Below are 19,836 nucleotides of genomic sequence, written 5' to 3'. Positions count from 1 at the left end.
AGTATCAGAGGGGTAGCCGTGTTAGTCTGGATCTGTAAAAAGCAACAGAGAGTCCTGTGGCACGTTTAAGACTAACAGATGTATTGGAGCATAAGCTTTCGTGGGTGAATACCCACTTCGTCAGACGCATGTAATAGAAATTTCCAGAGGCAGGTATAAATATGCAGGCAAGAATCAGTCTGGAGATAACGAGGTTAGTTCAATCAGGGAGGGTGAGGTCCTCTGCTAGCAGTTGAGGTGCGAACACCAAGGGAGGAGAAACTGCTTCTGTAGTTGGCTAGCCATTCACAGTCTTTGTTTAATCCTGATCTGATGGTGTCAAATTTGCAAATGAACTGAAGCTCAGCAGTTTCTCTTTGGAGTCTGGTCCTGAAGTTTTTTTGCTGTAAAATGGCTACCTTTACATCTGCTATTGTGTGGCCAGGGAGGTTGAAGTGTTCTCCTCCAGGTTTTTGTATATTGCCATTCCTGATATCTGACTTGTGTCCATTTATCCTTTTACGTAGTGACTGTCCAGTTTGGCCCATGTACATAGCAGAGGGGCATTGCTGGTACATGATGGCATATATAACATTGGTGGACGTGCAGGTGAATGAACCGGTGATGATGTAGCTGATCTGGTTAGGTCCTGTGATGGTGTTGCTGATGCAGAGTTGGCATCGAGGTTTGTTGCATGGATTGGTTCCTGAGTTAGAGTTGTTGTAGTGCGGTGTGTGTGGTTCCTGATGAGAATATGCTTAAGATTGGCAGGTTGTCTGTGGGCGAGGACTGGCCTGCCTCCCAAGGTCTGTGAAAGTGGGGGATCATTGTCCAGGATGGGTTGTAGATCACTGATGATGCGTTGGAGAGGTTTAAACTGAGGAATGAGGATTGTAGGTGATGGCCAGTGGAGTTCTGTTGGTTTCTTTCTTGGGCTTGTCTTGTAGCAGGAGGCTTCTGGGTACACGTCTGGCTCAGTTGATTTGTTTCCTTATTTCTTTGTGCGGATATCGTAACACAAATTTGACACCATCAGATCAGGATTAAACAAAGACTGTGAATGGCTAGTCAACTACAAAAGCAGTTTCTCCTCCGTTGGTGTTCACACCTCAACTGCTAGAAGAGGGCCTCGCCCTCCCTGATTGAACTAACCTCGTTATCTCCAGACTGATTCTTGCCTGCATATTTATACCTGCCTCTGGAAATTTCCATTACATGCGTCTGACGAAGTGGGTATTCACCCACGAAAGCTTATGCTCCAATACTTCTGTTAGTCTTAAAGGTGCCACAGGACTCTCTGTTGCTAACAGTCAAGACATTTATAGGGACAGTGCTCACTTGGAGATGGATGCCTGTAATGATTTGTCTCCGAATGGGTTGGAACAGTGCCTTCACACGCACAGGGCCAATCCTGTTCCTACTGAGGTCAATACAAATCTCTCATTAACTTCTGGCACAATCTGCTCTGGCTATACACAGAATGTTTCCCACTTGACTTTCTCACTGTGATCTCTTCATGGTTATGGGCTGTTGCCATCTTCTAAGTCAAATTGTTCATAAATGCCTTTAATATAGAATTATTTACACGTGTTGCAAGAATGTCATTGCCCCTGCTTATGCTGAGAAAGAGGTTTGAACTTGGGATCTTCACTGCTAAAAGCATGAGCATCTACTGCTTGAGCTCAAGGACTAGATTCCTTAATTGGCAGCATTGGCAGACACGCAAACTTAGGGAGACCAAGACTCCGACTCAGTCTCCTGCTGAAGGTTATCCAGATGCCTCAGTCAGGATCAGGGTCATATTGTGCTGTGGTAGAAATTGTCTCTGCCCAGAAAATTTCATCTGATACGAAACCAGTGAGTGTGGCAAACAAAAGGAGCATATTGCTGGGGGGAGGGAGAGCGGGTAACACAAATAGGATTAAACTATGGTCTGTAAATTACCAGTAGTTGCCAGAGCAATTCTTTCTGGTCAAGATAATTAAACTCTTTGAGAACCAAGCACTGGGCGTGTGGGAGAAAAAGGATTCAGAAGAGAATCGCTCTCCTCCATCCGAAGAAGTGGGCTGTAGTCCACGAAAGCTTATGCTCTAATAAATTTGTTAGTCTCTAAGGTGCCACAAGTACTCCTGTTCTCCTCCATCGCGGTCTGTAGAGTGAAAGTTCAGCCACTGCAGCACTTACCTTCATCGCTTTCCTAATTTTGTGTTACTTGTGTTTATGCTGCAATTTTTTGAAAAGGACAGTGGTGCACAATATCCTACACTGTTCCCAGTAATAGCAACCTTACATTGGACAGTTGTGGTGGATGAAGGTAACCAAAATTAAAACTGCTGATACCTGTGACTACTTTATTCAGCCTATTTGTAGATGCAGGTAATTTGTTACCCAGAAAACACTTTCAATAATGCCTTGTGGTCCTTTCTAACCCTATCATTCTATGCTTCCTCCAGTCCGCATAATGGTCATGAGGCTGGCATCATTAACATAATCCTGTCACTTTAAAAAAGAGCATGGCAAATATAGGGTGTGTGAACAGGATTTTCTTTCTAGTATGTTAATTGGATGTTTTCCCTTTTAGTTTGTTTCACCCAGTTTAGTGATTGGTTTAAAGTTGATGTAATGAATCACTGAATTTATATTTCTTATAGAAATATATTTATAAAATTGTATTGTCTCTTGGAAAGTATTGAGACATGAGCAAGGTAAAGACATTCACTAGAGCTGGGAAAGCATCCAGTAAAGTTTGGTCAAGTGATAAAGTGGTGAGGGGTATGAACAAATAAACTTTTAAAATCTCTTTGATATGTGGTTTTCATCTTAACTGCAGTTCCCCCTTCACAAATGATTGATATGTTTACATGAAAAAAATAGGGGGGGAAACTGAGATAGTTTTGAGTTCTATTTGTGTTACCACAGTTTTCATAAAGTTATAAAGGTTTCTGCAAGCATATAAAGCTGCAGTTCTATCACACTCACTTGTTAAGTTTCTCAAGTGTTATTGATGAAAGCAGAAAGGAATTTAATACTAACCAGAAGACTATTTTAATATACATATAGACTGTTAAACTGGAAATCTATTGCTGGTTTGTTTGATTTGCTTGATATTGCAGTAGTTTATAATTTTTTTAAGCACTTCATTGGACTATGTTTGATGAAACTAGGTTGCTTCCATTTATCTATTTGAAATTCAGACTTTTTTCAGTGAACAATGATCAGCAACAGTTCCCCCTAATAGTATCTGGATGGCCAATTCCCACCTCCTCTCACTTATTAGCAATGTATACATACTGCAGATGTGTGTTTTAAAAAACAAAATTAAAAAATCATGGGGTGGATCCTGCTCTAGCTGAAATCAACAGGACTTTTGCTGTTGTCTTTGGTGGGGGGGGAGTAGTATAGTTCCTCATATACTTTTGGAAAAACAAGTAAGTTTTGTCTCCATAATTCTGTCTGAATAGAATGATTATTAGTGTTGTACAGCATTACTCTGTAAAGTACTTTTAACTATAATGAGCCATGGCTTCAAGCACACACAAACAACACACTGGTTGGCAGGGATTGAATTTGGGACCTAAGCACTAAGAAACAGCTTTTAGCTCTTTCATTTGCGCTAAAATGATACCTCGGTAGTGGGATTCAATTAAATAGGTGTTCTTTCATGCAGACCTGGAGTTAAAACCTTGCTCCTCCAGTGCCGTAGCCTTAAAACATGTATGTTCTCTTCAGATTTGGACATCAGGTTGGGAGAGTGATGGAGCAAATCCATATATTGTAAGCCAGCTGATGATCAGTGTTTGAGGTTGGAGGAGGAAACATAGTCATGACCAAAGGCACCCAGCTCAAAAAAGTAGTTGAATTATTGATTCAACTAATGGTACTGTCACAGGGTCTCAGCCCTACCTGTGAGACTGATGCTTTGTTCCGCAGGCTGGTAAAATGAAGGAGGTCTGGTGACTGTGGCTGGGGAGTGGTGAGGTCAAGTAGTCTGATCAGGCCTGGGTTAGATAAAACAGAGGCCTGTGGAGAGCCAGAGGGAGGAGGCCTGTGGAGAAGGCAGAGCTCTTCTTGCTGGTCAATATAATTAAACTCTTTGAGAACCATGCACTGGGATTGTGGGAGAAAAAGGATTCAAAAGAGGATCACTCTCCTTCATAGCGGTCTGTAGAGTGAAGGTGAGAAGGCCAAACTCTAAGCAAGAAGTCCTGGGAGTTACTGCTGGGAGAGCAGACCGATAGGGTGGAAAGGCTGGGCCCAGCCTGAGACTGGGGCAAAGAACCTTCTTGGTTTGAATTCCATTTGTTTTATGCCCCCTTGTTGGCAGGACTTTATTAATTGGACCCCAGAAGGGGAATCCTGTTCATGGTATCTCGGTGTGTCTGGTATGGAGTAAGGTGCTCTTTGGAGAGGGGAAAAAAGAGGCAGGGCTGCTGCAGAGCCACCCCAGTCCATGAAAGTGGAGCTATGGAGGTGGCAACCTGGCCAAAAGCACAAAAGTAATAATTCTCTCAATTAGTTTTAATTTGGAAAACTCAAATTCTTAATTACTGGGCTATGATTGATTAGAGTTAAGGGAGAATAGTAGCCTTGTATTCAGCTAGGAGGTAACAGTTCAGCTTTATTTAGCATAAAGCAAACTATGTCCAATGATGCTTAACAGAAGTTTTGCCAAGGGTGATATGGTAAGACTACTATTAGTTCATTTAATTACCTTGCAATTTCATTGGCTAACAGAGTGCCCCTGGTAGTATAATACACACACAAACCAAATGAATGTAGACTAATGCACCATTGAGTCTGATTCTGCAACACTCTATCCATGTGGAGTAGTCACTTATTTGCATTCATGGTCCCTTTGAGGTTATTTGCCAGTAATCAGCCCTAAGTCTGCACAACTGAAATTGTAAAAAGTTAAGGTTCTGACAGCAGTGCTAACTTGCTATACATCTTCTATATTTTATGGCTTACACTTTATGACATAAATGGTAATATATTAAGTAGAAAAATCTGTTTCGGAACCTGAACCTTTGAGTCTCTGGTGAGCACCCACATGTTGCTCCTGTTAACTCAACAAATTTTCAGAATCAGACTATATTTATGAAGGTGTCTAAATATGGATCTAGAAGCCTGACTTTAGGTACTTGTGTTTGAAAGGTTTAGTCAGAGCCATTGTGCATTAAGGGGGAGCTTGCAATAAATAGGCAAATCATCCTCCGAAAAACTCAAGAACTTACTTAAACTCCATTTTCACAGTAAGCATTTGGTTTTTAATCTTTGTTTCCCCTGCCAAAATAAACATCCATTATTTTTTTTAAATCCTCTTTTGTTCTGGTACCTTGGGAAGAAGGGGTTTTGATCACCAGCAAAAGAGCTAAAATAGACTCCAGAATGCACACAGCTGCAGAAACAATTATATTTCTCAACATAAGCTCACATTTATTTGTTGTTGAAGTTCCTTTTATTAAAAAAAATGTAGAATAAGTAACAGTCCAATGACTACTCAAATGTAAAAAAGAGATGATCAGTCTGTAATGATACTCGCGTGCATCCATCAGAACTCATCTAGGCAACATACAATCTGTTTCATTTGGACTGCCTCAGCCAGGATGAAACTCATTCTGGTGCATAAGGCCCAGCATCACTAGCTTTGTGTATCTCTCATCGTTAACCAGAGATTGAGCTTTACTTTGTGATGGTAGTACAGTAATTTCTATTATGGACTTCTGCTATTTAAGAATGGTATGCAGGGTGAGTAGACTGCATTGTTCGTGCATTGGGATGCTTGACTTGAACCTTTACAGTAAGTTTTGCTTGATTTATTGAACTAAAGATTAATTGAACGTTATTAGGAATGACAGAAATTAAAATGTAAAGTTAATAGTTCTCAGCATGTTTACAATGACCTGTGCTGCAGTGCCTGAAACTGTCTTTTATCCCACTCGGCTGTGCTCCACAGGGCAGACATGTAGTGCTGCAGCATAGCTTAGTTCCAGCATGTTTTAATACCTTTTTGGGCACTACTTTCATTCTAGAATGTACCAATTGTATCGATCTAATCTACACCTGTTTCACTAGAGCCTGTTTATAATGTGCTTGATTGTTGAACTGTCTTGTGCATCTGATAAGATTTAAGATTTACAGCACCATTCAGCAGTAATTTATGTAAGATGATTCAAGATTTTTCTTGGTTCATGAACCTGGTACAGTAATAGTCTTGAAGGACAAACAGCAGCTGCCTAGGCAAAAACATTTGAAAAATGTTTAGACTTTTGGGGACTACGCTATTGCAACCACAAGCTGATATTGGATTTTTAAAAAAAAAAGTAACCTGGAAAAGAAAATAAAGGTATGCTCTTTTTTGCTCCTTTATGATGTGTAAAGAAGACCTGAAGCAATTTTAATAGAGCTGGGAATTTTGTATTGATTTTTTTTTTTTTTTTTTCAGCAGAAGATGCAGGTTCTGAAAAACTGAAATCTTGCAAACTTTTTCCCAGTAGGAAAATCTAAACAAAATATTATATTTCAGGTTGAACTGAATAGAAGCATTTTAGTTTGAACCAATCAAAACATTTTGTTATGGGTCAGTTCAACATTATTATATGTGAGCGTTAGTTGCCATGTTGCCTCATGTGAGTTCTAGTTTGGGTGCCACGTGCCCTCATTTTTTTTTCTGTGGGCTGGGCTTCTGGGCTGGCCTACATCTTCCATGATTCACCAGGGTCTGACCTCTTGTTGAATTGATATGATGTGTTGTGGGAATGGCATGAGCAAAGAAACTCATGGGAAATGTAGTCTGGCCGGGGAGCCCAGCCTCTGGACACAAGGCACTCGAACTACAGCAAGTTGTAGCACATTATACCAAAGCAGGTCAGGAGGACACAGATTAATGTTGAGTTGAGCCAAAATTAAGCATTTCAATTCCAGAATGTCAAAATGTTTAGTTTTGATCAGAAATGTCAAAATGAAACATTTTGAAGCAAATTTTTGGAACTCAATCCTGTGAAAAATTTTCTTTCAATTTTTCATCCTGATTTGGGAAAACAAATTTCCAAATACTGTACTAGAATTTTCCATTGGATGTAAATTCTGATTTTCTACCAGCTCTAGATTTTTAAATTTTCAGGGTTTTTCAAGGTCACCTTCTGTTGAAGCTTAACTAGCCATAAAGAATCCAACTTGATTCTCAGATCTAAGGCTGAATTTGCTTGGATGGCAATTAAGGAAAAATATTTGTAAACTGAGTATATTTGATATGAAATCATTAGATGATAACTGGAGAACCTCACAATGCCATTGTTGCACAGTCAGTTTTCATAGAACCATCATGCTTTGAGAGAGACACAATTTTTAAATCATCTACTTAAAAAAAAAAAAAAAATAGAAAAATTGTCATGGTGTATGCCATCCTCCTTCAATAGTTTACAAATCAGATCTCTACTGACATATGATCAAAATAGCATCCCCTGATTCTACTCTTGTTGCTTCTCTCAAGTTACTCAAGTCCCTCAAAATATATGATTTTCTATTTCTCTCTCAACAGATTGCTGGTTGGAGCACCTCGGGAGAGAGGCTTTCCATCCCAGCAAGCCAACAGAACTGGAGGGTTGTATAGCTGTGACATTACATCCCCAGAGACGCATTGCACACGTGTCCTCTTTGATGAGAACGGTAGTCTCTTCCATATTTTTCTTATCTGATGTAGGCTTCAATGGTCTTTCCCACTGAATATAGCATCTTTCTTTTTCTTAAAATCAGTGATCACAAGGAAAACTTATTCTTATCCTCTTTAAATGCTTTTCTTATTTATTTTTTGAGTGAAAGCAAGTCTTAGCTTAATTGCTAAAATAATATTGATGACTTTGAATCCAGATGTTTTGCTTATGATCATGTTCTTCAGTAAGTGTAAGTTATATCTTAATTAAAAAAAACACACACAAGAAAATCCTTTTTCATTGATATAACTAATCCTCCTCATCAATTAAGGTTTTGTTGTATGGGTAAAGTGTATAGAGAGTGCCACCTAAAGGCTGTTTCAGGTACTACATGGAGTTGTTAACAAATACTGAATTAAAATTAACGAGGAGTCCTTGTGGCAGAGACTAACAGATTTATTTGGGCACAAGCTTTCATGGGCCTTAACCCACTTCATCAGCTGCATGGAGTGAAAAATAAAGTGGGTTATGGCCCACGAAAGCTTATGCCCAAATAAATTTGTTAGTCTCTAAGGTGCCACAAGGACTCCTCGTTGTTTTTGCAAAAAGAAGAACAGGAGTACTTGTGGCACCTTAGAGACTAACAAATTTATTAGAGCATAAGCTTTTGTGGACTACAGCCCACTTCTTCGGATGCATATAGAATGGCATCCGAAGAAGTGGGCTGTAGTCCACGAAAGCTTATGCTCTAATAAACTTGTTAGTCTCTAAGGTGCCACAAGTACTCCTGTTCTTCTTTTTGCGGATACAGACTAACACGGCTGCTACTCTGAAACCTGTCGTTGTTTTTGCTGATACAGACTAACATGGCTACCCCTCTGAAACTGGAATTAAAATTGTATTTTTATAATCAAAGCACAAAATGTTCTGACAAGAGTTAACCATAGTGTGTAAAACTGTGTTGTGATAATGCAGCTGATCCAGCAACGGAGAGTAAAGAAGACCAGTGGATGGGTGTAACTGTCCAAAGTCAGGGGCCAGGAGGAAAGGTGGTGGTAAGTCTATAGGACTTGAATATTTATTAGTATTTGTTTAGGCTTATGCTGCATGTTTTAAAGTTGTCTGCTTTTCTATACCCTTACAGAACTCTTTCTAGGTTTTGTTGCTATTAGGTTCCCAAACATAAGGAATTCAATTTTTTCATAGAGGAATGAGGCACTGCAGATAGTCTGAAAGGTTTTTTCCCCCTCCCCCCCATCATGACATCTCAGAAAACAGCAGAGTTTTTGAATGTTTTTCTAATTCTCTGAATTTTGAATTGGTTTGATTTTATGATCCCAGTAATCTAGGGTAGACAGTAGATACTAGTAAAGCATCTCCGTGGCTGGTGTTAAAGTGTGGCTTTAAAATGAAAGCATAAAGTACTTTTCAATTTTTAAAAAAATTTAACCTTCAAATTCTTTTGTATAAGTTCGGGAGAAATGTCACATTTTCTTGGACTTGTTGTCAGTATTAGTAAATACAAACCTCCGTCTGAGGCTCACCATGGGTGAGTGATAACTACAAAGGAATTGATGGCCTCTAACAGTGGATCTGATGATTGTTTTCACTCCAGGATTGTGGAGTGAAATCACTTTTTGTAATTCTACTTTCTGTTAAAGATGCTAATGATGACGAGTCATATACCCTTATTTTCAGTGGTGCAGAGGGAAGAAACTTTCATAAGATACCACAGAATGATGCCATAGATCTTTGTATCTTAATGCTCTTATTGCTAAATACACTACTTATGGTAGTACAGTACATCAAATATGGATCAGAAATGGGGGCATGGCAAGGAACTTCCCCCATGTTGCTATGCTCATGCAAAACTACCGCTTCCAACCTTACTACCCTCCAGAATTGTTTGCAGTGGCGTTGTAGCCACCAGTTTCAGAATATTAGAGAGACAAGGTGGGTGAGGTAATATCTTTTACTGGACCAGCTTCTGTTGGTGAGAAGGACAAGCTCTTGAGCTCCACAGAAGAAGAGCTCTGTGAAGCTCAAAAGCTTGTCCTTTTCCCCAACAGAATTTGGTCCAATAAAATATATTACCTCACCTATCTCGGCTCTCCCTTACCTCCAAAACTGTTAGTTAGTAATGCTGCTGGAGGCAGCATTAACTTGCATGGAGGGAGGGGCAAATTCACCTTGTCATCAACAGGGAACCAGTGACAACCTGGCTTCTGCACAAACCATGCTGCCATTTCTGGGAGAAGCAAGCATGCCCCCTGCCCTCCAACCTATGTGAAATGTTGAGTATGTGCATAATAGTGCTGTGATCTGCAAGGTTTCCAATAACTTTACATGGGTTAGCACAGCCTATGTGGTGGTGGTATTTTTTTCTTCCTGCCCATCATGCAGACATTACAAGAGGATGTGACTCAACTTCGGAGTCTCTGTTGTCAATGTTCTTGGAGACATAAGTACCTAGTTTGTATGCTTACTGTTGCTAGGGGAGCATGTGGCTTATAGAGAATGGCCTTCTCATTATTTGGCTTTAATAATAATTTTGCAGGAAAAAAATACGGAAGGCATAAAATATTTTGCTTATCTATAGTATCTTTGTTTTCCTTGCAGACATGTGCACATCGCTATGAGAAAAGGCAATATGTAAACACAGTTCAGGAATCTCGTGATATCATTGGAAGGTGCTACCTGCTGAGTCAGGATCTCACTATTAAGGACCCTAAGGATGATGAGTCTGCTATGGATGGTGGAGAATGGAGTTTTTGTGATGGCCGACTGAGGGGCCATGAGAAATTTGGTTCATGTCAGCAAGGTGTAGCTGCTACTTTTACTAGAGACTATCATTATGTTGTATTTGGTGCACCAGGAACTTATAACTGGAAAGGTATGACCCTCTCTTCTCCCATTCTAGATTTTTCAGCATTTACCCCGGTTTTGTAAATGCTAAATTATTAGCTGATGTCACATTAAAGACTTGTAAGGCAGAGCTCCCCAATGTATGGGTGCGCCTTCCTGATCGGGGCACAGAGGAACGTTGGGAGGGTGTGACAGGTACCCGGGGCCAGCCCCCAGGAGGGGTGGGGAGGGAGAGCCACCCAGCCCCGCTCCTGGCCCCGGCCCTGGCTGCCTGCCTGGGGATCCACTTCCAGCCACAGCTGCTGGCCCTGCGCCCATGGTCCCAGCTGCTGGCCTTGACCCTGGCCAAGGCTCCGCTCCCGTCCCCTGCCTCCAGCTATGGCCCCAACTTTGGCCCCCTTACCCCGTCTGCATTCCCCCCCCCTCCTGGAGTCGTGGCCCCGCTCCAGGCCTCGGCTCTGGGCGGGCACGAGATAAAAAATTTGGGGACCAGTGTTGTAAGGGGAATTTTAAAAAATTGGAATAGCTAATGGACGGATTAGATAAGTTAACATGCTGTGTAGGAAACCCCTACCTCACTGGTCTTAATTTTCATGCAGGATTCAGTGCTTGTTTCAAAGGGTGGAACTTTCACACTGAGTGTGTATATACATATTTTTAGCATTATTTGGCCAACATCTCATTTTTTCTGCATTTGAGCAATTATTCAGACTAATGTCTGCACTAAAACTTTTATCCTAATTGAGATCATTCTTTTGTGTTTGTGACATCAGTCATCTTCTGTAGAAACTGGGGGTACCTTTCAACATTTTTAAAACCTGCAGCCATGAGTCTCAGAGCCTGGGTCTTCAGTCTCAGGGTGGGGGGGCTTGTGCTATCATGCTAAAAACAGCAGTGCAGAAGTGTAGGCCCAAAGCCCAGGGACGTGGGTGAGTTTCGGAGTCCAAGCTCCAGCTCGAGCCACAACGTCTGGACTGGCCCGTCCGCCTATGTCTGTAATCAGTCTCTGAAACTCACTGCTGCAGGTTTTTAAAACTCAGTGTAGATATACCCTAATATATCACACATTCAATATGGCAGTATCATGGGAAGATGATTGCAGACAGAGCAAATATTTAAACATTCAGGGGCAAATCCTTATGTTTTTACTCCAGTAAAACTCCGTTGACTTTAATGGGTGTTCTGCCTGAGTAAAAACTAAAGACTGTGGCAACTGGCACATATCACCTAGCAAATGTTGCAAAATTCACAAATCTATCCATTATTTTTCTATCCTTTGGTTTATGTTGAGAAATTTTCAAATGCCTGGCCTGTTTTTTTTTTTTTTTAAAGAGATTTCTTTTTGCACATCATTACACCAATAGGTGCAAAATACTTCCCTCCCCCTCCTTTAGAATGCCTGTCTGATCTTTGACTCCTGTTATACAGTGTTCTTTCACACACCTGTGTCTGGCACATGAACCATGCGAAATATTTGAGTTAAGCTCTGGCACAAGGTATACTTTTTGTGAAGACTTAATCTTCCAAATATCTGTTTCTGTCAAGAAAATTTGAACAAGCTGAAAGAGCATATTGAGTTCAGAGATTGCTTTGTTAATTGCAAAGAACTGCTATGACAGTACATCAGTTTTATGAATATGCTTTTCCATATCATGGAAAAACATGTCTGTACTTGGCAAACTGTTAAATATGTCTAACTAAAGAGACGCACCCATTTTGATTAGTGTGAGATGTAGCTCTTTTTCTCTTAAAAAAAGGATGTTACCTAATTTATATTATTGGCTGCATTTAATGATAATTTGATAGTAAAATTACTATCAGTATTTTGAAATCTTGTGGATCTAGAAGCTTTCTCTGTAATGCCTTTGCTGAAAGGGTGAAATGATACGCTGAGTGAAGAGAGTTGATGATCAGTTTATTCAGTGTTTTTTTGACAAATTAAATAATGTATACCATATTTTCCAGATCATTGCATGGCACCATAAAGTTGCTGCATCATGAGACCCATATGTATACAATACCATGAGATTTTAAAACATAACTTCAGGCTGTGTGCTATTCTTCCAATTCAAACATGATCACAAGGACAATGTTGCTAATGTCAATCAGGAACCATATATCTATTATTTTTCTCTCTTGTCATTCATCCATTTTTATTTTACCATTTCATTCCTTCAGGGGTGGTTCGTGCAGAGCAAAAGAATCAAACATTTTATGCTTTGGATATCTTTGATGATGGGCCTTATGAAGTTGGTAGTGAGAGTCGCCGAGCTGAGAATCTAGTTCCTGTTCCAGCTAACAGTTATTTAGGTAGGATTAAGCACAGATGGTAAAACTCTTCAGACTTCTTGAACACTCACTATCCAAATGGTGTGCAATACCATAAAATACAAGCAGAAAGCAATTATTTAATGCTCCTGTAAAATGCAACCCATATTTGGTCATTCACATCCTCCTCTACATTTACGGGCTAGCGTGAAGTATAAAATGATACTCCGTTGAGGTACCTATAAGAGCTACAAATGTAATGAGACATTTAAGAGCTGTGATGGGGACCTGCATATTCTCAGTATGTGGTTATAATCACTCTCTAACAGTAAGTACTGTCTGTGGATTCATACTCCTAGATCACATGGCCACCAGCATGCAGAATTGGGAGCTGTAGTAAAGCCTGAGTTTCTGAGAATAACTGTTAAGTCAGCAGTGTGTGTGTGTGTGTGCTGACAGCATAAACATTGCACCCAACTACCAGTCCCTTAACTCCTAAGGCTTCTTTGAACAGCTAATGGCTGTCTTAAATAACTCAAATACAACATGGCAATTACAGATACGTTTTTAAAAGCTTTAATCGTTAGCATGGATTGACACTGATAAAAATGTAGTGTGATTTTCATGATGAAAAGCAAAAGAAAACTTTCCTGCTTAATGCAAACAATGAAAAAGAAAGGCCAAATGAGAGGTGCTATTACAAACCAGAAAGAATAAAGGCTGAATGGGATCTTTGAAAAACTGAATAGTGTCAAGAGAAAGAAGTGTCTTTCTGCTCCAAATGCTGATTTGTGTGACACTTCTACACCAGTACTCTTTATGTTTGCAATGGGTTTAAGCACGTGCTAGTAAAATGGAGCCAGAATAGCTGGTGATGGGAAGAGAGAGGGATTAATTCTTAGTATCATGTGGGGAGAGAGCATTGCCAAGGAGAGAAGCATTGCCACTTAGAGTGAAGAAATGAAAGTGAGAATGAGACTTGTTACAAGAAGAAATAGAACATCAGTTGCAGTTAAACAGGAATCAGATCAAGAATTTGTAGGTGCTGGGGACCATAAATAGTGATGGTAGAGAGATGAATTCATAGCATTTCTAAAGATCTAAATGAGCCATTTGGATTGAGGCAGGAATGCCAGGGCTAGGGATGTTATGAAGGAGCTTTCATGCTGTTGTGAACAGAATAAGACTGCAATAAGCATGACAATAGTATTTTTGTCTTCCTGTTCATCAGCATTAAATTTTCATAACAAGGCTAATGTTGCATTTATATCCTGGAGGCTTTGTCACTCTAAAAACTCCTTTGCTTGATTTGACACATCTTTGAAATCAAATTAACTTCCTTTTTCATCGGTAAGTACTGCAGTGCCAGCCTGGCATTAATTGGCAGTTGCTGTGCCCTAGGTTATATGTGATGTGCAGTTATTTTTACTGCCTAACTACCATATTTTTCTTCTTTGATCTCTTCCCCCCCATATATGTTCACAGGTCTTCTGTTTTTGACAAGTGTGTCTGATACTGATCCTGATCAGTTTGTATACAAAACATTGCCTCCCAATGTAAGGGTGGACAAATCCACTGGTGTGATGATGAATAGCTACCTAGGTTTGTTACCTGAGGTGACCGTATATATGGTCTTGGTCATACCTTTTGTGTGTGTGTGTGTGTGTATCCAGACTTTGACATAATCTTTATTTATTTAATTTCCCCCCATTTCAAATTCATTCAAGTAAAAGCATGTAACAGCAGGGATTCAGATGAAGGATAGCTTATAAAGTAAGGGGCTTTGGAGAGGACTTGATCTATAATGTAGCTCTCAAAATATACTGTAGCCTTCTTTCCAAGCTTATCTGAAACTCTGTCTTATTTTTGTAATTGAGAATCGGAACGGCAGTGGTGAAGGATACCAAGAAAAGGAGACTGGGGGCTTGATATTCCTTTCTAGCCTAGATTTTTCCTCACAGTTTGTATGACTTTTGATATTTAGATTTATAGCACAAATTCATGCATTATTCTAATATATGTATGCAGTAATTCTGTTAAAATATGTAAAATAATAATTCAATGTATTAACTTTCGAATTTAAACTGAATATTTAGGACTGCATGCTTTTTAAAATTTCCTTTATAGACATAATTAGCAAGTTACTGCTGACTTCACCACTACTGTATACAGCAGATTCTCAAATACTGTCTAACATTAACATAAAATATCGTGCTTGTACAATGTTTTGCATGTTTATAACAGAAAATAACATTTCTATGAAATTCATAATTGTTCATTCTGTTAGAGGCTAAGTACTTAAGCTCTATTAAAGTGGTTAGATTTATTAAATTGGTTTTAAGTTATACATTTTTTTAAAAATATCCACCATAACCATGTGTAGCGTCTTAAAATGTACAGATGGTTGGTGTGTTTGCGTGCATTTACACGCACATTATAGACACATACAAAAACACATCCATAGAGTATCAGATTTGTTTGACCAACCATCTGTATATTTTACAGACGCTACACATGGTTATGGTGGAGATATAGAGACATGTCTGTAATATTAAAAACTTTCACTTAGGGTCTTTTCTTTCTACAGACATTACATGGATATATGCTTCATATCATTCTATATTCACACTTGTGTACTATTTCATTTATAAGGTGTTTATTGTTATAGCTGATTGAAAAGTAAATGAAATTGGTAGCATGTAGTGGATATACAGTATTTGCTAAACTTGATTTCAGTAGTGCTACCAGGCACCACTTTAATATAGTGCATATATATTATTTTCAGCTCTAACAATAAAAAACTCTAGCTATTGGTTTTTGTTTTCTTTTGTTCTAGGTTTCTCTTTGGACACTGGTAAAGGTATCGTTTCCCAAGAAGAGACAACTTTTGTATCAGGTGCACCAAGAGCCAACCACAGTGGAGCTGTAGTTCTGCTGAAAAAAGATACCCAAATTCCGAGAGCACTCTCGCTTGTGCATATATTTGAAGGAGAAGGGCTGGCCTCTTCTTTTGGATATGATGTTGCAGTTGTGGACCTCAACAATGATGGGTAAGGCTCTTGTTAAGCTCATGCTATTAAATCCTAGTTTTGTATTGCTGCAGTGCATTGTATGTATAGCGTACCTAAAGATGCTTGCAAATGGAGGAAAATGTGGAGGAATGGAGTTGTGTGCCCTTCCCCCTGACTTTAGGATGTATAGGGAAGGCTTTCCAGTTTGCTTGTTTTTTCTGCTTGATTTTCACATTAGCAATATAGGGCATACTAAGTCTGGCTTCCTTTTCAGAGAAGTACACTGGCTGCTGTCTCCGAGTTTATTTGAAGGGATGTGACTATTGAATAGTTTAGACTTCTTTTCTACTCATTGTTAGAGCAATCCAGCTAGATGAAAAGTTGACTGAAACTTGAATAGGTAATATGTAAAAGAAACCAAGCAGAAAAAAAATCATTCAAGCAAAAATCCTTTTAGGTCTTCTTTATACAGCACAGAAAAGAGGGGGAAAGCCACAAACTCAATTTGTTCCTTTAATAAAAATTGCCAGGTTAATTTTTCACTATTGAACCAATTTAACGTGCTTCCTAGTGACCTTTGCTCAGCAGCTGCCTCTTTGTTTGACCAACTTACTTACATTATATTCAGCCTGTAGTTTTTAACTTGCCAGGAATTTTCACTTATTTCTCAGAATTCTTTTAAAATTTCTGTACTTTGTTTCATTTAAAGTTGGCAAGATATTGTTGTTGGAGCCCCACAGTATTTTGACCGAGACGGAGAAATTGGGGGTGCTGTGTACATCTACATTAACCAACAAGGCAAATGGGAAGGGGTAAAGCCAATTCGCCTCAATGGAACCACTGATTCTATGTTTGGTATTGCAGTTGAAAATATTGGTGATATTAATCAAGATGGATTCCCAGGTGAGAAAATTGACCTTCGAAGATGAATGTCCATATATATATATATTTTTTTTTTCCCCCTAAAACTAGATTCAGAGCATCTTACTTTATCATGACTGTAACCATTCATTGGGATAACATTTAGCTAAATCTCCTAATTCCTTTTCAACAGATATTGCAGTGGGGGCACCATATGATGATTTTGGTAAGGTGTTCATATATCATGGATCCAAGAATGGAATAAATACAAAGCCAGCACAGGTAATTAAACACCCGTTACCACCTGTGCTCAGCCTTGCAGAGCATTATAAGCATCAGAAGTTTTGTTCCACAAAAGAATATAATACTGGGCAACCTCCACAATAGGCATTGCTCTGTGCACTTTCTGCAGGCCCAGATCCTCGGCTATAGCAAAGCTCAAGAAGGTGTCTGCGCAAAAGTGGCTTTTAGCTCCTTTTTCTGCTTCCCCCAATCCTGGACTGGCTGTGTGTTAAAGGAGCCTGAGGATTCCCAGGAAGCCATTGTGGCACACAACAGTCAGCAGGGCACAGGGAAGCCCAGCCTTATCCTCTTTGCTGGCAGCAGGGAGGGGTGATGGTAGAGGATATAGCATGGTGCTTAGACACCACAGTGATGGGAAGCTGCATAAAACCCTGAGATGGACATCTAAGCTACCCAATGATCCTACTACACTGGTACGATCTTCCAGGCTGGCTACCATGGCTTTAGGGTTAATTTGCACTCCACACAGTGGCCATATTGCAATGCATGCTTTGTGCCAATCTGGCCTATAATATTTAAGGGCCAAATTCAGACTTTCCTTGCATCTACCAGACCTAAGGTCTGGAACGGGAGCAAGTGCCACCTGAAAGGAGTACTTCTTCAGAGGCATGGTATTTTGGAAAAGTGCAAGTCATCTGCTGCTTTTCCATAACTGAGGACACAGGTTTAAAAAGGAAGAGTGCAAGTGAGCATGTTCTATTCACCAGCCAGTTATATTTTTCTCATGCTGGATTCCCCAAATGGTGGAAACCCAATGCACAAACAGAACAGAGGAAAGGAACATGTGGATTTGTATGCCCCACTTCTCCAGATTTCCTAGATTTTTGGAGTATAAAGCAATGATAATTACTTAAATGTCTTATTCCCAACAATCTGTTTGTTTTTAGATTCTTGATGGCAAAAAATCCAGTGTTCAATATTTTGGTTATTCTGTTACTGGAAATATGGATCTTGACAGAAACTCCTACCCTGATATTGCTGTTGGGTCACTTTCCGATTCTGTCTCTGTTTACAGGTGTGTACTGTATATAGTATTTTAACTAAATCTAGATTGGTTTTCTAACGAACTGCTTTGAAGAGATGAATGGTTTGATTCAGGTTTGTAATGCATTTTTTTTCCTCCAGAGGTTGAAAATTGTGCTGGGGAAGAATACACACATATCAGTCTGATCTCTTTTGGGTATGTCTACACTGTACACTTAGCCCAGGCTCTGACTCAGAGTTGAGTCCAAACCACCCTTCCATCCACACACAAATCAGTTTGACTTGGATCAGCAAGCACCCCCATTTCCCCCCCCCCCCAAGATTTGAAAGTATCTTGTCCCCTTATTGGTCCTTTGGGTCAGATGCCAGCCAGGTTACCTGAGCTTCTTAACCCTTTACAGGGAAAAGGATTTTGGAGTCTCTGGCCAGGAGGGATTTTATAGTACTGTATACAGGACAGCTGTTACACCCTTCCCTTTATAGTTATGACAGGGGGTGGGTCAGAGCCCAAGTCCCGCTGGGACTGAGGTCTAAGCTCTGTCATTTTGCAGTGTGGATGCTGCTCAAGCCACACACCTGGGTGAGAGGATGGTATAGAGCAGTATAGACACATTAGCATATTATCGATTAGCATGGCTGTGAGAGCCAGATCCAACAACTAAACACAGGTTTACAAGGTAGTGTGAATGCTCAAGCATGGACTTGGAAACACTGAGTCCACAGGCCTGAGTCTCGCAAACCTGGGCTTAGTGTGCAGTGTAGACATACTCTTCTACAAAACTGGCTGAAAGATAACCTAACATCCCTGATGTTTAGCTTTTGTTATGAGTTTCTCAAGAAAACGTAGCAATGTTTAAGAGAACTGTAGATTATGAGCTCTTGGAATGATGCATGTAAGGTGGGATAATTATAGTGGCTATTGGGCAAATCCTGCATGCATGCATGCCCATCATGACCAAGTAAGGCCTTAACACTGAGGAATCTGTGCATTTCTGCTGTGTGAGGGGCTAAGGGGCTGAATTCAGAAAGCCCATGTAGGTAGCTCTTAAAACCTGTGACATGTGGAGCTCTGCTCCATGGGGCTCCCTTCACATCAGTGTGCAAGGAGATATTGTGTGAGCGACAGGGTCAGTGGATCTGCTATTGCCTACCTATCATCCCTTGATTGGGGCAGGGACCACCTTTTACTCTGTACCATGTTGAGCATAATGTGGGACCACCATGCTGACTGGGGCCTCTAGGTGCTACTATAATGCAAATAATTATAATCTTCCCCCCAGGCTCTCTTGCAGATGCGGGTGCAGTAGATGTAGGGTGTACTGAAGCCCTGAGGTTACATTAGTGGCCACAGAACAGTTTGGAATCTGACCCCTTGCTGACCTCCTAAGCCTATAGCCTGGTTACTCAGGCTTTGCACTGGGGATAGGATTTGGCTGCAGAAAGATCTAATTTTGCCATTTAACATAATTCCTGTCATCATACAGAACCACTAACACAAGTAGGAAGGGGAAACACTGGTAAAAGACTTTGAGGTCTGAGTCAAAAGTTTGAGGTCTCAGTCCTTATCTTCAAGGCACTCCTGGCCAAGGCTCAGGATATCTAGAAGATCGCCCCGGGATGAAGATCTTGTTTGACAACTCTGCTCCTCAGGACAGAACTTTCTTGGGGTCGGTCTGAGACTGGAACAAACTCGCAAAGGACCTAAGGACCATCCCATCATTGACTGTGCCTTCTCTAATATAAGCATAGCAGCATGCACATAATTAAAAGTCCCTAAAAATACCAAGAAAAGTACAAAACCAAAACACTTGACTGCACCCACAATTCTCCCCCTTGGCAGAGGATGAGAGCAAAACCCATATGTGATGGACATTAGTCATGTCATACAATACTTGGTGTCTCTCAATACTATG

General features: G+C 40.2%; 1 protein-coding gene across 2 annotated transcripts in view; it reads left to right on the top strand.

The window, feature by feature from the left end:
- The window catches only part of ITGA6 (integrin subunit alpha 6), a 69,890-nt gene that overhangs the window by 25,323 nt on the left and 24,731 nt on the right, over positions 1-19,836 (top strand). For both annotated transcript variants that reach the window (XM_054043327.1, XM_054043328.1), the window contains exons 2-9: positions 7,520-7,647; positions 8,607-8,686; positions 10,251-10,524; positions 12,675-12,806; positions 15,601-15,814; positions 16,485-16,678; positions 16,830-16,918; positions 17,827-17,954. In XM_054043327.1, the coding sequence (XP_053899302.1) occupies positions 7,520-7,647; positions 8,607-8,686; positions 10,251-10,524; positions 12,675-12,806; positions 15,601-15,814; positions 16,485-16,678; positions 16,830-16,918; positions 17,827-17,954 (1,239 nt within the window). The remainder of the gene's footprint in view (positions 1-7,519; positions 7,648-8,606; positions 8,687-10,250; positions 10,525-12,674; positions 12,807-15,600; positions 15,815-16,484; positions 16,679-16,829; positions 16,919-17,826; positions 17,955-19,836) is intronic.

Source organism: Malaclemys terrapin, chromosome 11 (assembly GCF_027887155.1).
Source record: "Malaclemys terrapin pileata isolate rMalTer1 chromosome 11, rMalTer1.hap1, whole genome shotgun sequence".
NCBI classification, from domain to species: domain Eukaryota; kingdom Metazoa; phylum Chordata; order Testudines; family Emydidae; genus Malaclemys; species Malaclemys terrapin.
This window is presented reverse-complemented; position numbering and strand designations above follow the sequence as displayed.